The following is a 14,250-nucleotide window of genomic DNA, read 5'->3' as shown; positions in this document are numbered from 1 at the left end:
TTTCAAATTTTTTTTGTAGAGACAGGGTTTCACTATGTTGCCCAGACTAGTCTCGAATTCCTGGGCTCAAGCAATTCTCCCGCCTCAGTCTCCCAAAGTGCTAGGATTACAGGTGTGAGCAACTGTGCCCGCTGGCAAGTCTTGCTAATACTTCATTCCACTGGGTTACTTGCCTCTGTACACTTGAGCTGCAGAAAGACCATGATAGCACAGATGACAAGTGTGGCCACAATACCATTTACTTCTGGGGCAGATATACCAGTTTCACCATCTTCTTTATTGGATACAGAGCCATAAATTCTCTGATGCCCATGTGAGTCCTTTTAAATACATACCCTCAGGTACATTCAGCAAAGGGCATCTTATGGGTGACATGGAGCAAAGTGCTGGGATGGCGATGCCTGGGTGGGGCAGAGAAGTGTGGCCAGGAAAGGCCCCCTGGGGGCTGGAGGTACAGGCACCACTTCAGAAACAAAAATAAAACCAAAAATTGCTTTCCACCCCTCTGCCTGTGCTTGGGGCTGGGGAAGCTACCCTCTCACGCTCAGGCCCATTATAGCCTAGCTGTGCAGGAAGGCAGGGCCTAAGGGCCAGTTATGGAGGTCGCCCACCAGTGGTGCCCACTAGAACCAAGCCTGCTGGCATCAGCCATGAGGCAAGCCTGGGTCACCTCAGGCCTCTGCCCTGGATACAAGACCCTTGCCAGGGCAGAGCTGAGGCTGGCAAGCCCAAGGCCAAGCCTTCCTTGGGCCATGCTGGCAGTGGCAGAGGAGGCTTAGTCTCATGGTGGGGAGCCTGCCTGATTGTCAGGGCAGCCTTGGGACTGGCTGAGGTCCCAAGGGGTTGGGGCGGGAGTCGTTGCCTTAGCTGGCCCTGGTATTCTGATCTTTACCCAATCCTAAACCTTATCCTCAGGCAAGGGCTGCAGATGAACACACTTGTCCAGGAATACATACATACACACAATACACAGCAATATATACAGAAATGCAGGCTGGGCACAAGGCTGGGTGAGAAAGCATGGCCACTGGGGTAGAGAGAAGGGCCAGGCCCCCAGGGGAAGGAAGTTACACTCATCAGGGACTGACAGGCTGGGACATGTCCCATGGGTTCGAGTTAACTTCTCTGGGTACTTGGGCCATACACCCACTCACTATCTCTCCTGTTTTTACCCCAAGTCCAACAGGAACTGGGACTTTGGCACCAATAGTCACTCTGGGAAGGCCTCCTTCAACTTAGCGCCTTAGAGGGATTGGGGCCCAGGTGACTCCCCACCTGTGGCCCCAAAGATTAGAGACCAGGACCAGGGTAATAGGCAGGACCCAAAGGCAAGGGATGGAGCCAAACCTTGGAGTAGCAGGCCTTGGGAAGGAGGCCTTTTTTTTTGTTTTTTTGTTTTTGTTTTTTTTTTCCCCCTTTTGAGGCAATTCCTGAGGGGCTGGCTCAGACTCGAGTGTCACAGGACCAAGAAAACAGGAGCTGCCTTGATCCTTAGGTGGTCTCTCCTGGCTGGGGAAAGGCCGTGGTGCTGGGCAGCCCACCCACTCTTTATTCCCGCAGGGATGCATGTAAGTGCGTCTTCATTTCCTGTTGGTGCTGTGGGGAAGCAGCCTAAATAAAGCATGAAGTACTTAAGCCAAGTACACCAACCTCCCAGGTAGGCACTGGGGCCAGACTGGATGGCAGGGGGTGGTAGAAACACCAAGTGGCCACCCCCACTGGGCCTCTACACATACCTGGGTCCCCTGGAGCAGGGCTGCTTGCTCTCAGATATTCCTTTCTTGCATCTTACTGGGTATGAGATGTGGAGGGATCCCTTTGGGTGGGTAAAGATGGATGAAGTGCTTCTGGGGATAGCCAGGCCCTCTGTCCTTATTCCCATCCTCAGCCCTGGCTGTATGGTTGCCAAAGAAATCCATGCATAGAGCCTCCCAGCAAGCCAAAGCTCCCTACTCAGCAGCAGGGCTCATCCCCAAGGAAAGAACAAAAGAAGAGCATCAAGGGGCTGGTGGGGCAGGGGCTGCAAAGCTGCCAGTGCTCAGGCATGCATGAAGGCTGGGGGGCACAAGTCTGTCAGCCCGGGGGTGCGTGTGCAGTGGGATACTCTGACCTCTCATTCCTGCTGCAAAGGATTGGGCCTGCTCACACACATCCTTCACACACAGCCAGAACAGGGTGGAGGACTGAGGGGCTTTCCTGGAAATAGCCAAACCCATGGGAAGTGGACGTCCCCCAGGCAGAAGGGTATCTTGTTCACCCCTCTGCCTCCAGTGCTGGTGGTGCTCAGTACTGTTGCACAAATGAATGAATGAGTCAAACTGCAACTAGCATCTGGCCTTTCAGCACCACCTTTCTCCCCCCTAGCTCACTGCCCATATGCCCCAAACTCCTTTCCCTGTGCTAATGCCAGGCATTCTAGTGTGTACCACCCAGAGAGAAGTTGCCCAGAGCCTTGTATTCAGGGATGGAAGGTCCCTGGGACAGAGAAAATCCCTCAGTTGGGCAGACTGAAGCCAAGCAGGGCATCCCTTTGTGCTTTGTCCAGGAGACAGGGAAGGCAGCACCTCTGGTTCTGGGGTCACAGGGAGCAGGAGCTGCAGGCTGCAGTTGGCAAGGCAGGACCAACAAATCCAAGGTAGCTAGGCCCTTAGTGGACCCCCACCTCCCTTCCAGGCCTCTGGAGGAGAGGAAAGAAAGCCATGCTGCTTTTTCCTGACCCCTGAGGACAGGGAGAAGCCAATGGAGCCAGCTGCTCTGGGGTAGGGGCAGGGGGTGCCACACACAGCCAAGGCTTCGTGCAGGACTGGGCAGGGAGTTGCCAGCATGACACCCTTGGTATTTTAGGTTTTCAAAGGGCAGGGACAGAACAAGCCACAGGAGGAAAAGTCAACAATGATAGCAAGATCTGGGACAGAGCTAGGGATGACGCCATGGGAGCTGGGTGTGCTGCTGCGTCCGTGGGGTCCCAGCTCTGGAGGACTCTTTACAAGGTAACCGAGGGCTGGGTCTTCATGTCCAAGCCAGGTTGCGTTAGGGAGTTGGGTTCCTGGGAAGGACTGGGTAACGAGGGGACCCCATCCCCAGCCAGGACCAGCAGCCTAATGGCTAGGGCTGGGAGCTGATCCTATCTAGGAGAGAAAGAAACCCTAAGACAGATCTAGTTTAGATGTTTGAAAGAACTTTCCAAATGAAAGTTGGCAGGACCCCCGGCCTCTGAGCCACTATGGGAGTTCTGAGAGGAGGAACTGGGGAGACCTCAAGCCTTTGGAGCCTTGGTTCTGAGACCTGATCCTTTGGGGACTGCAAAGGCCAGTGAAAAGCCCCACTGGAATCCTGTGGCTTCTAAGCCAAGTGGCTCCAGCCCAGGTCCAGCACTTCCCCTAGGCAGAAGACCCCAATGCAGCCCTCAGCCCGTGGGGCCCGTGGAGACCGAGGAAGGGGGAGTGAGTCTGTTGAGGAAGCTCTTCCTCTTCCTTGGCCCCATGGGTCTGGCTCCCTGCCAAGGCTACATCTTCAAGCAAGCTAATTAGACAAGGAAGCAAAGCAAGCCACCCTCCTCCTGGCTTCCTCCACGGCCTCAGCACAGAGGGCGGCCCCGTGCCTCCCTCCCAGACAGCCTTGGTGACCCGAAGGCCATCAGGTTCCTGCCCAAGCACCTGGATTAGAAGGAAATTCTTTGAGGACAGGAAGTACTTCTCACTGTGACAGGGCTGCCTGGGGCTGGGACCTTGACCCTCTGGAGGGTCCCTCAGGAATGAATGTAGGTATAGAAACGTGCGCCTTTCAGCTTTGAATTTAGCTCTGGTATGCGGTAGGGTGTGGGGTTGGGAGGAGGGGTCTTGTCTTACAGCAATAAATAAGTTTCCTCTCCCTGGCAATCCCCCACCTTGGAAGGGTGGTCTCATCCTGGAGAGAAGTTCTGGGTGATTGTTTCCTTTCCAAACCCACCCCCACTACCCCACTGTACTGCTGCCCCCAGCTTTTGGCTGACCACGTGCCCAGGCCCCTAGGTCTGCCTGTGGTATCCCCAGAAAATGTGGATTCAGAGCCTAGGCAGGCTGTCTGAAGGGGTGCCCCCAGAAGGCTGGGGCAGGGTTGGGGAGAAGAGTCCTCCTTGCCAAGTCTGAGCTGCCCTGTGGAGACCCCGCTGGCCTGGGGCCCCAGAGGCTCCTGACCAGGAGGCTGGGCCTCAGGAAGGAGAGGCCGGCCAGAACAGCTGAGGAGCCACTGGGTGGTTATTGCAGATCCTCCAGGTGATGACACCAGGCGCTGGTGGTGACAGCTCCTCACTGGCTGTGCCAGAGGCTGCTCCAGCCGGGGTAGGGTCGGGGTCGGAGGGCAGCTTCTGTCCAAGCCCCTGTACTAGGGAAGCAGTGCCCTGGGTCAGGCCCGTTGCTCCGCTGCTCCAGTAAGAGGACAGGAGATTTGTCAGTCCCCCTCCAGAAGCCAGGGATAACACTCGACCTCCAAAGGTCTAGTCCAAACCAGGGTCCCTCTGAAGTCCAAAGAGAGTGCCCTGATATGGGGCTGGCAGGGGCCCTGCCGCCCCCTACCCGGGTTAGCAGCCGCCTTCCACCTTGATGTGCAGAATCTTAGAGAAGCCGGGCCTCCGTCGCAGGGCCTGCGGACCGAACCCTGGGTTAATTCTCCCTCCTGCCACACTCACCCAGGTCACCAGCCCCAGTCTAGGGATGCCACCTGGGGTCTTGGACAGCCTCAGAGCCGACCCCTCACCTGGAGTTTTGTCACCATGTCCTCAAACAGCTTTTGGGCCTCAGGGCTGCTGGGCTCTTTGAAATAATCCGCAATCCCAATCTGGACCACAATCGACTTGAGGTTCCGGCAGATGCCTGAGAAAAGATGGGCAAGGCAAGGGCGTGTTTGGCCTGGGCTGTGGAGCTGCCTCCTCTCCTCTCACTAATTAATGAAATCAGACAATCAGGTGCCAGCCACTGGGAACACGACAAAGGAGAGCAGACCCATGCCACCTGGGGGCTTGTGACCGGATGCGGGGAGAGGGAGGTGGGGCTGAGGGACAGGAGAGGCTGCAGTGGCCTCTGGGAGGGTGAGTGGGCAGCCGCCAGTTGTCCAAGGCCTCTAGGAACTTCCCTGACACAGGGGGCAGCTATACTATGGTCTGGGCATTTGGGGATGAATGACAAGGAACAGAGTGGCTGAGGTAAGGCTCGTGGATCCAGGCTGAAGCACAAAGGAGGGGGAGGTGGGACAAACACTTGGAACAGACGGCTTAAGGAACTGGATATGGCATGAAGTCGGGGGAGGTGGAGGAAGATCAGATGGCTGAGAAGGGCCTGGAGGTCATGATTCTGGAGGCTGAGCAGTTAGTTCTGGTGATAAAGTCCAGGGCGTCCCATGTGGCTGAAGGGGGAAGAAGGTCTTGGAAAGAGGGTCCTCAGTGCAGGTGTAGTGACTGAGAGTGGAGTGGGTGGTTTGAGAAAGGTGTGGAAGCCAAGGAGGTATGATCTGGAGTCCAGGGAGAGAGGAGTCTTCACCCTGAGAACTGTCCTGGGGTGGGGGGTGGGGGGAGCTTTCACATATCTCATTTAATCCTCTCACCCATACTAGAGAGTCACCTTAGAAGATGGGAATACAGGACTCAGAGAGGTATAGTAACTTGCCCAACATCACTCAGCTAATAAGTAGCAGAGCCAGACCTGGGACCTAGGTCAGTCAAGCTCCAGAACCAGTGCTCTTAACCTGTCCCCCTGCCTCTGCCCTTGGCTGGAGGCCCTGATCCATCTGCCCCAGTGATAGTTAGGCTACCTGCTGACAGAGCCCCGTGGCAGGTGATAGTCATACCCTGCCCCGCATTCCCCCATTGCTCACTGTTGAAGTGCAGCAGGGCCTTAGGGGTGACGGGAGTCGCTGTGAGCACTAGCATCTCCAATCCCTTCAGGCCTTCCCGGCAGACCTCTGCCGCCACCTCCTGGGTGATCTCTGACACATGGTCAAGCTCCAGGACCTGCAGCCGCATGCAGTTTCTCGCTAGGAAGAGGAAGAAGGGGGATCCTGCTGACAAACTCCCCAGGTCATCCCTGCAGCCAGCACCCTGGCCACCACTCTGCCACCCGCCACCACCCAGGCTGCAGCCCCAGGCCCCTGTGGGATTTCACGGGGCAGCACTGCACCCATGCCTGCTTCTTACTACCCACCACCCCAGTCCAAGGAAAGACTCACCAAGTGATGCCAGGCCCTGCACCCCACAGCCGGCACCCCCGACCCCCAGGGCCCGCAGGTGGGGCCAACAGCGACCAATCATCTGCAGGCAGCGGTTACTGAAGCGCGTGGGCTGCTGGCTGGAGAATGGGAAGGGGGAGCCGTCAGGGAAGTCTTTGGATGCCTGACACCCCAGCATGCTCCTCCTGTGGGACCCCTCCCTGATTCAGGCAAGCGTTCCTCCAACAACCCAGCTGGTCAAGTCAGAAAACCGGGATCATCCCTGACTCCTCTGCCCTCATCTCATCCACCAAGTCCTGCAGCTTCTGATTCCCAAGCACTCTGTCTTTTTTTTTTTTTGAGACAGGGCTCATTCTACCACCCAGGCTGGAGTGCAGTGGTGCAATTTCCGCTCACTGCAACCTCTGCCTCCTGAGTTCAAGCGATTCTCCTGCCTCAGCTTCCCAAGTAACTGGGACTACAGGCATGCACCACCATGCCTGGCTCATTTTCTTGTACTTTTAGTAGAGACGGGGTTTCACCATGTTGGCCAGGCTGGTCTCAAACTCCTGGCCTCAAGTGATCCACTGCCTCGGCCTCCCAAAGTGCTGGGATTACAGGTGTGAGTCACTGTGCCCGGCCTTAACTACTATTGAACCCACAGTTCAGACCACCATTGGCATTCTCTGGGTTAACACTAGTCTCCCTGCCATCTCATCCTCCACACTGTAGACAGGGAACCCCTCATTCCTACATCCACTCACTCCACCATTCAGCAAGTGGTTATCAAGTCAACAACAACTGAGCTAGTAGGCCCTGGGGTGCAGTGCTGACAACATAGACACGGTCCCTGCCCTCAAAGAGTGGACAGTCTCTTTGGTGGCAGGAAAGTGGTGAGGGGCATAGAACATTACCAGTCTGATCTTAATCCCTTTCTTAAAATCTAAAATTCCCCCAACAGCTTCCAATACTTTCTAGATAAAATGCGAAAAACCTAAATTCCTTAGCAAGGCCCTTCCTGATTGCCCCAACTTTCCTTTCCATTCACACCAAACGCCATTTCCCTGAACACTTCATCCCTCAACATTTGCCCAGGCAACAGACATCTCTCTGGCATCTATTATGCACTTGGTACCAGGGATACAGAAATGGACATTCCTAGATTCTGCCTTGAGAACCACCCGCCTAGTGGAGGAGATCGAAATATCAAGAAATTATTGCAAAGTAGGGGTGGGTGTGGTGGCTCATGTCTGTAATCCCAGCACTTTGGGAGGCCGAGGCAGGCAGATCACCTGAGGCCAGGAGTTCGAGATCAGCCTGGCCAACATGGTGAAAGCCTGTCTTTACTACAAATAAAAAAATTAGCTGGGCGTGGTGGCCCATGCCTGTAGTCTCAGCTACTTGGGAGGCCGAAGCAGGAGAATGGTGTAAACCCGGGAGGCGGAGCTTGCAGTGAGCTGAGATCCAGCCACTGCACTCCAGCCTGGGTGACAGAGCGAGACTCCGTCTCACAAAAGAAAAGAAAAAAAAAAAAATTATTGCAAAGTAGATGACAGAGGGATCAGGGCAAAATGCAGTGGGGATTGAGGCAGGGGAGCAGTGACACGCTCTACCCAGGGTGTTACAGAAGGCACACTGGATGGCTGGGAGGAGCTGTCGCGTGGAGAGGAGCAAAAGAGCCTGGTGTGTTAGAGGAACTCCAAGCAGAGTGAGAAATGATTTCATAACCTGGATTCTCCAACGACCAGCTCTTTCATACACTGACCTCCCTGAACCACCTTTCATATATCAAACAAAGCTGGTGGTTTTTAGCTGGTGTTTACTGAACAATTACTGTGGACCCTGCAGGCTTTGTGTACCTGATCTCATTTGGGCCAGCAACAGCCCTAATAAGGTCCATAGTTCCTAATACCACCTTTACTTTGCAGTTTGAGAAACTAAGACATGATTGGGATTCCCAAGGTGGCACTGCCAGTAAGCCAGGACATGACCCCAGATCTGATTTTATTTATTTATTTATTTATTTATTTATTTATTTTTTATTTATTTATTTATTTTGAGACAGAGTTTCCACTCTATGCCCAGGCTGGATGCAATGGCACAATCATCGGCTCACCGCAACCTCCGCCTCCCGGGGTTCAAAGGAGTCTTTCCTGCCTCAGCTCTTCGAGTAGCTGGGATTACCAGGCATGCACCACCACGCTCGGCTAATTTTGTTTTTAGTAGAGGACAGGGTTTTCTTCCATGTTGTTCAGGCTGGTCTCGAACTCCGACCTCAGGTGATGTGCCAACCTGGCCTCTCAAGTACTGGGTATTACAGGTGTGAGTCACTGCGCCCGGCCAACCAGGTCTGATTTATTATTTTTATTTTTATTTTTTTTTTTTGAGACGGGAGTCTCGCTCTGTCCCCAGGCTGGAGTTGCAGTGGCAGATCTCAGCTCACTGCCAAGCTCCGCCTCCCGGGTCCTGGCATCTCCTGCCTCAGCCTCCCGGAGTAGCTGGGGACTACAGGGCGCGCCACCTGCCGGCTTATTTTTTGTATTTTTAGTAGAGACGGGGTATTCACCGTGTTAGCCAGGATGGTTTCGATCTCCTGACCTCGTGATCCGCCCGTCTCGGCCTCCCAAAGTGCTGGGATTACAGGCTTGAGCCACCGCGCCCGGCCCCAGGTCTGATTTTAAAGCCCTGCTCCTAATGCCTCAATGGACAGATTAATGTGTGTTAATCTGTCCTGATAGCTTGTGGAATGGGCTCAGATCCGCTCAGTCCTCAGCCCCAGACCAGGCCCAACCGTGTTCCCCCTCCCATCCCCCAAACCTGCCAGGGCTCACCAGGGGTGAAGGGGTGCCACTTGGAGGGAGACGATCTCTCTGCAGCCTGCGCCCAGGGCCCAAATGACCTCATGGCCCACGGGGTCTGTGGCACTCCTGTGAAAAGATAAAGCTGCTGGTAATCCCAAGACTTGGGAGGTCAAGGCCGGGGTTGGGGATCACCTGAGCCCAGGAGTTCTAGACCAGCTTGGGCAATACGGCGAGACCCCGTCTCTATTTAAAAAAAGAGAGAGAGAGAGAGAAAATGAAAAGATACAAGACAAAGCTGGAGTTGCCCACTCTTGGTGGCCTCTGCTCTTGCCAAAGCTTCCTTCCCTTCAGCCATAGAGCTCTTGGATCCCTTTGCTTGAGAACCCTGGCGGAGGCTATGTAGCACCTAGGGATCCCGTAGGACCCTGGGCCTAGAGGGAACAGGCCATGCTTCTAGTCGGTTGACCCACCTGTAGGTGACAGCCTGCAGGGCACGGCAGTAGCAACTGGCCAGCCAGAGCGAGCGGTCGGTGAGGATGTTTGGACAGTGGGAGATGCGCAGGATCAGCAGGTTCCCCCCAGCTGCCTTCAGCAGGGACTCCAGCCCAGCTTCCAAGCAGCCCCTGGGGATGACCAAGAGGTCAGAGAGCTGGCCACCTCCTCCTCTGGGAAACATCCTTACTTAATTCCAGGTCTGTGGCCCAACAGCACCCAGCACCCACCCACTGCAGGCCTCACCGGGTGCTCCGGGCATACTCCTCCTTGCTCTCCTTCTTTCCCCGCTGCCGGGGCTTCAAGTTCTGCAGCGTCAGAGAGTGGGCCTGAGTGCACCACTGAGCCAGCATTGCCAGGAACTGTGGGGGAGGGGAAGAGTATTTGGAGATGAAGGGGTCTGCACTTGGTTGGCTGGAGGTGGGCCAGCCCCGGATAGGAGGCTGCATGAGAGCATTTCAGGGAAGCCAGGTTGGCGCTACAGTGTTGTAAGGGTTGCAAGGACCAGACCTTCAGGGGCCAGATTCTACCCACGGGGAAAGGTGGGTTCACAGCAGGGCACAGAAGGCAGGCAGGGGCAGGCACCTTGGAGCAGACTCGGGCATTCTCAAGCAGCACCCTTGTCCAGACTGCAGGGTGGCGGGCCACGAAGCGCCAGTCCCGGCAGACCTCAGCAGCGTGCAGCAGTGTGCGCGTGTCCAGGTAGGTGAAGATGCAGAAGAGGGCGGCTCGCATCTTCAGGATCTCTGGGCTGATGACCTCATTGGAGCGTGAGGGGCTGCCCCTCTCTGCTCGTCGACCCCGTCCACTGCCTCCCTCAGGGCGGGCTGCAGAATACAAGGGTTTCAAAAGTGAGCGTGGAGGGTCAAGGCTGGTGTGGGGATGTGTGTGGGGAGCTGGGGCAGGGTAGGAGCTGCAGAGCAATGGGCATGCTGTGGTACCAGGGCCTAGGAAGGAAGGAAAAGGGGCATCTGCGTCCCTGTCCTTTGCGGTACCCCATCTCCAGTTTTACAAATTACAAAAAGGCATCCCTTGTGTAAACTTTCTTTTTAAGGTTATATATCATTCAAACTCACCCCCTACATGAGGCAATACATCAGATTTGGAGAGGGAAAGGGGTTGGAGGGTGCTGCAGTATAAATTGGGCCTCTGGAAACAGAAGGTGGGCATGGGGCTACCCAGAACATGGGGTGCAGCTACAACCCTGACCCTAGCCCTCTCACCTCCCAACCCACCCATATATGTTGGGGCCTTCTGTGAATATGGTGGGAGGCCTCTCCCCCACTGCACCAGGGGCTTCAGAGTTGGGAGGCAACAATCAACTGCTGTCCTATAAATGTTGATGAGCCCACCACGTGAATGGACCTCCCCGTCCCTCGGATGTGGCATCCTTGTGCATCAGACAATCTGAGCATACTTGTGCCACTGCAGCCCTGCCCTGTCACAAGAGTTCCTGCCCTAGGCTTGAAGAGCGCTATGTAGGAGGGGTGGGCAAGTCTGGGGAAAGGGGAGGGGGTGCAGGAGCCCAGGAGATTCACTGCCTCAGACCTGTGTCCCCCTGCCAACCCTTCCGGGACCTACCTGAGAGCCGGCAGCTGCTCAATGGCCCAGCCATAGCAGGCCCGGGACGGGGCGCATCCAACGGGCCCTCAGCCTCTGACTCAGTGGTTCGGGAGCCAACGTCAGAGACATCACCCTCTTCCCCCTCAGTGCTGTGTCGGCGGGGTCTGCGCTGCCAGTTCTGGATGGCCTGGCGCCGCAGGCCTGAGCTGCGAGGGGGCTGGGACCGCTCTGAGCCCCCATTGGCAGCCTGGGCCCGTGTGCCCAAGCCCCCAGGGCCACTGTCCTCAGGGGCCCCCTCCTCCGGCCTGGGCAGCTCCAGACTGTCACTGTCATAGCAGCCTGAGCTCTGGGATGCGGCTGGCACACGGCTGGAGGCCCTGGGGCAGGGTGGATCACACAGTAAGGGGTGAGAGGCACCAGGCCTGCCCAAACTCCCCACCCTGCCCCTACCATCGGCTGAGGGCAACCCACCCGTGCTGCTTTCCAAAAGCCCCCTCTGGGTGTGGAAAGGCAGATACACGTGACCCAGGGGGTAGGGACAGGAGGATGACACAAGCCCCAGACAGGTCAGCGGATCTTTCCAGGGCGAGGGTGGGCTGCATGGGGTGTGCTGGGCCCGAGGCTTACCCTGTGCTGGGAGAGGAGCCATGCCGTGACACTGCATATGTGCTAGGCACGGCCGGGCCCGCGTGGTGTTCTCGCTGTGGGCCCCCAGAGCAGGAGGTAAAGGAGAGGGGCGGAGGAGGCAAGAGGATGAGCAGGAATAGCAGGGGAAACAGGGAAAAAGATGGAGAGGAAATGGGGGAGAGGAGAGAGAAGGGAAAACAGTTGGGAAAGATGGACAAATGGACAGACAGACAGCCCAGAGAGGCAGGCTCGCCAGCCCCTCCCCACACCCACCCAACACCCCGGACCCCAGCTTGTGGCTCCTGGACTCTCATTTGCAGGGATGGGCAGAGATAGCCCCTGAGGGCTGGAGTCACTGAATCATATCTCACTACAGCCTCGGGGGCTGGCACTGGCACTCCTGCCCAATCAGAGGGTCTCCCCATTCCTGGCATCTGCTCATGGGGGAAAAGCCAAAGAAGGGGCGAATGGGGCATCATGGGGAGATATCCAGCCACGTGAAAGGTGAGGTTGTGGGGGACCAGGTGTGCAGGTAGAGGAGAGAAAGCAGGTGGGCACTCACCATTCTGCCTGGGCCCCGGGCATTGGGGCCAGCACCACCGCCCCCACCTCCACGGCCCAGGCTGGCACTGGGCGTGCTGCCACAGCTGCTGCTGATGACCTGCAGCTGTCGCTCGGCACGGTCAGCCCGCTCAAGGAGCTCCTCAATGAACTGCTGCAGCCGCAGCTTGGCGCTGGCCTCCCGCGCCGCTGTCTCCTTCAGGAACTGGTCGATCTGCACCACCTCCCTGGGCCCAGAGCAGTCTCTTACCCCAGAGCCTCAGCCTGCCTGCCCACCCACCCTCTGGAGGAGAGCCTGGCCAGTGCGGGGAGACACCGGCACAGCTGCCTGCAGTGTCTGCTAACGGTCACATGGGTTCCTGCAGAACAGGCCTAGCCCCACACGATGATACATACAGAAATGCATGCATGCACTCCAAGCCACACACTCACACCCCACCCACCCGGCCCCAGACCCTGCTCTCCACAGAAATACTACACACCCTGCTCTCCACAGAAATACTCAGGCATACTCAGTCCCACACAACCACTCGAGGCACACATACATCCCCACACACGTACCCCATGTACATTCATATGCCATAACCAGACACATCTCTCTCATACAGAAACACAGACATGTTCAGTCACATGTGCATGGCCTTCAATACCCAGCATCCCAACACAGAACACTCCTAGGCACATACTTAGAGCCACCAGCCATGTCACATATCCCCACACAGAGGCCCATTACACAGCCCCAGGCACAGCCCCACACATTCATGTTCGTGTACTCACATCATTTTCCAGCTTGGGCATGTGCTCACGTGTGAGACACGCAAAGAACCATGGAGGCACAGTACCACCGACACAGTCAAACATACTTTCAGGAACCTTCAAAAATACACACTAAGTCACATCACCCCACAGAGGAATACACTCAAATGCAGAAGCATACTGATAGTTTGCACCAACTTCTAGGAGCTGCATGAACACATGGCACACTTAGAATCAGCGTGTACTTACTCCCAAATGCATTCCCGGTTGTTTGTGCATCCATTCAATGTTTATTGAGCACCCTCTAGGTGCCAGGCACTGTTCTAGGTATTGGGGAAATAGCAGTGAACAACTCCTGCCTTTATAGAGTTTATGTCACAATGGGGACACATAAATAACATCTATATACAAATGCTCCTTGGCTTACAATGGGGATACATCCCCGTCAGCCCATTGTAAGTTGAAAATATCATCAGTCAAAAATGCATTTAATGCACTTACCCTACTGAACATCAGTGCTTAGCCTGGCTTGCCTTAAATGTGCTCAGAGCACTTATATTAGCCTACAGTTGGACAAAATCACTGAACACAAAGTCTATTTTATTAAAAAAAAGTGTTGATCTCATGTAATTTATTGAATACTGTACTAAAGAAACAGTATGGTTGTACATACTGTTTTTCATTTTCACACAGTACAGTTTCTACGGACTGCATGATGCTTTTGTAGCATCGGAAAATCTAAAAATTGTATCAAACCATCGTAAGTCAGGGGTCATCTGTAGTTCATAATCCTACATTTAAAGACCAGAGAAATGAAGAAGATTGAGACAGCTAGAAGGAAATCCCAAGAGTGTCCTGGAAGCCAAGTGAAGAAGGCATGTCAGGGATCAGCTATGTCAAATGCCACCAATGGGCCAAGTAAGACCATGGCTAGGCCTTAGCAACAGAAAGGTCACTGGTGACATGGGGACCCTGGCAGAGGTGGAAACCCGATCAGCCTGGGTTCAAGAGAGAAAGTGAGGAAAGAAATTGGAGACAAGAAGTATAAACAAATACAAGGAGTTTTCTGTAAGGAGGAGAGAAAAGGAGCAGTAGCTTAAGGGGAAGAGGGTTATGGCAGATGAGAGAAATAACATGTCTGGATGCTTTTAGAAATATGCAGAAACAGGCTGGGTGTGGTGGCTCACGCCTGTAATCCCAGCACTTTGGGAGGCTGAGGAGGGCTGATCACGAGGTCAGGAGATGGAGACCATCCTGACTAAAACGGTGAAAC

The 14,250-nt window shown here is 55.2% G+C and overlaps 2 protein-coding genes across 3 annotated transcripts in view; both read right to left on the bottom strand.

The window, feature by feature from the left end:
• Positions 1-257: 257 nt before the first annotated feature.
• Positions 258-12,570, bottom strand: FBXO41 (F-box protein 41). 2 transcript variants are annotated; one of them, XM_017876593.1, is made up of 11 exons: positions 12,223-12,570; positions 11,661-11,734; positions 11,052-11,410; positions 10,056-10,297; positions 9,717-9,832; positions 9,449-9,601; positions 9,009-9,104; positions 6,199-6,317; positions 5,848-6,006; positions 4,735-4,850; positions 258-4,621 (listed from the first exon to the last, which is right to left on the bottom strand). In XM_017876593.1, the coding sequence occupies exons 1-11, from the start codon at positions 12,223-12,225 to the stop codon at positions 4,559-4,561; spliced, it is 1,500 nt and encodes a 499-aa protein (XP_017732082.1). In that variant the 5' UTR covers positions 12,226-12,570; the 3' UTR covers positions 258-4,558. The 2 variants fall into 2 exon arrangements, with proteins under 2 accessions (XP_017732082.1, XP_017732089.1); XM_017876600.1 differs by lacking the exon at positions 11,661-11,734 and having other exon boundaries at positions 12,223-12,342.
• A 539-nt stretch (positions 12,571-13,109) lies between these two features.
• LOC108532384 (F-box only protein 41-like) overlaps positions 13,110-14,250 on the bottom strand; it is an 18,188-nt gene continuing 17,047 nt past the window's right edge. The window contains exon 3 of the mRNA XM_017876445.1: positions 13,110-13,184. Coding sequence (XP_017731934.1) covers positions 13,110-13,184 — 75 coding nt within the window. The remainder of the gene's footprint in view (positions 13,185-14,250) is intronic.

This window comes from Rhinopithecus bieti, unplaced genomic scaffold (assembly GCF_001698545.2).
Source record: "Rhinopithecus bieti isolate Rb0 unplaced genomic scaffold, ASM169854v2 scaffold_1058, whole genome shotgun sequence".
NCBI classification, from domain to species: Eukaryota; Metazoa; Chordata; class Mammalia; order Primates; family Cercopithecidae; genus Rhinopithecus; species Rhinopithecus bieti.
Note: the sequence above shows the minus strand (reverse complement) of the source record. Positions and strands in the feature narration are given on the sequence as shown.

Excerpts from the sequence above, each read along its gene's own strand:
- FBXO41 (XM_017876593.1), bottom strand. Across the intron at positions 9,833-10,055 it reads ATGCCCGAGTCTGCTCCAAG|TTCCTGGCAATGCTGGCTCA; the intron begins GTGCCTGCCCCT and ends CCTCCCCCACAG. Across the intron at positions 6,318-9,008 it reads GTGGCACCCCTTCACCCCTG|CCAGCAGCCCACGCGCTTCA; the intron begins GTGAGCCCTGGC and ends CCCATTCTCCAG.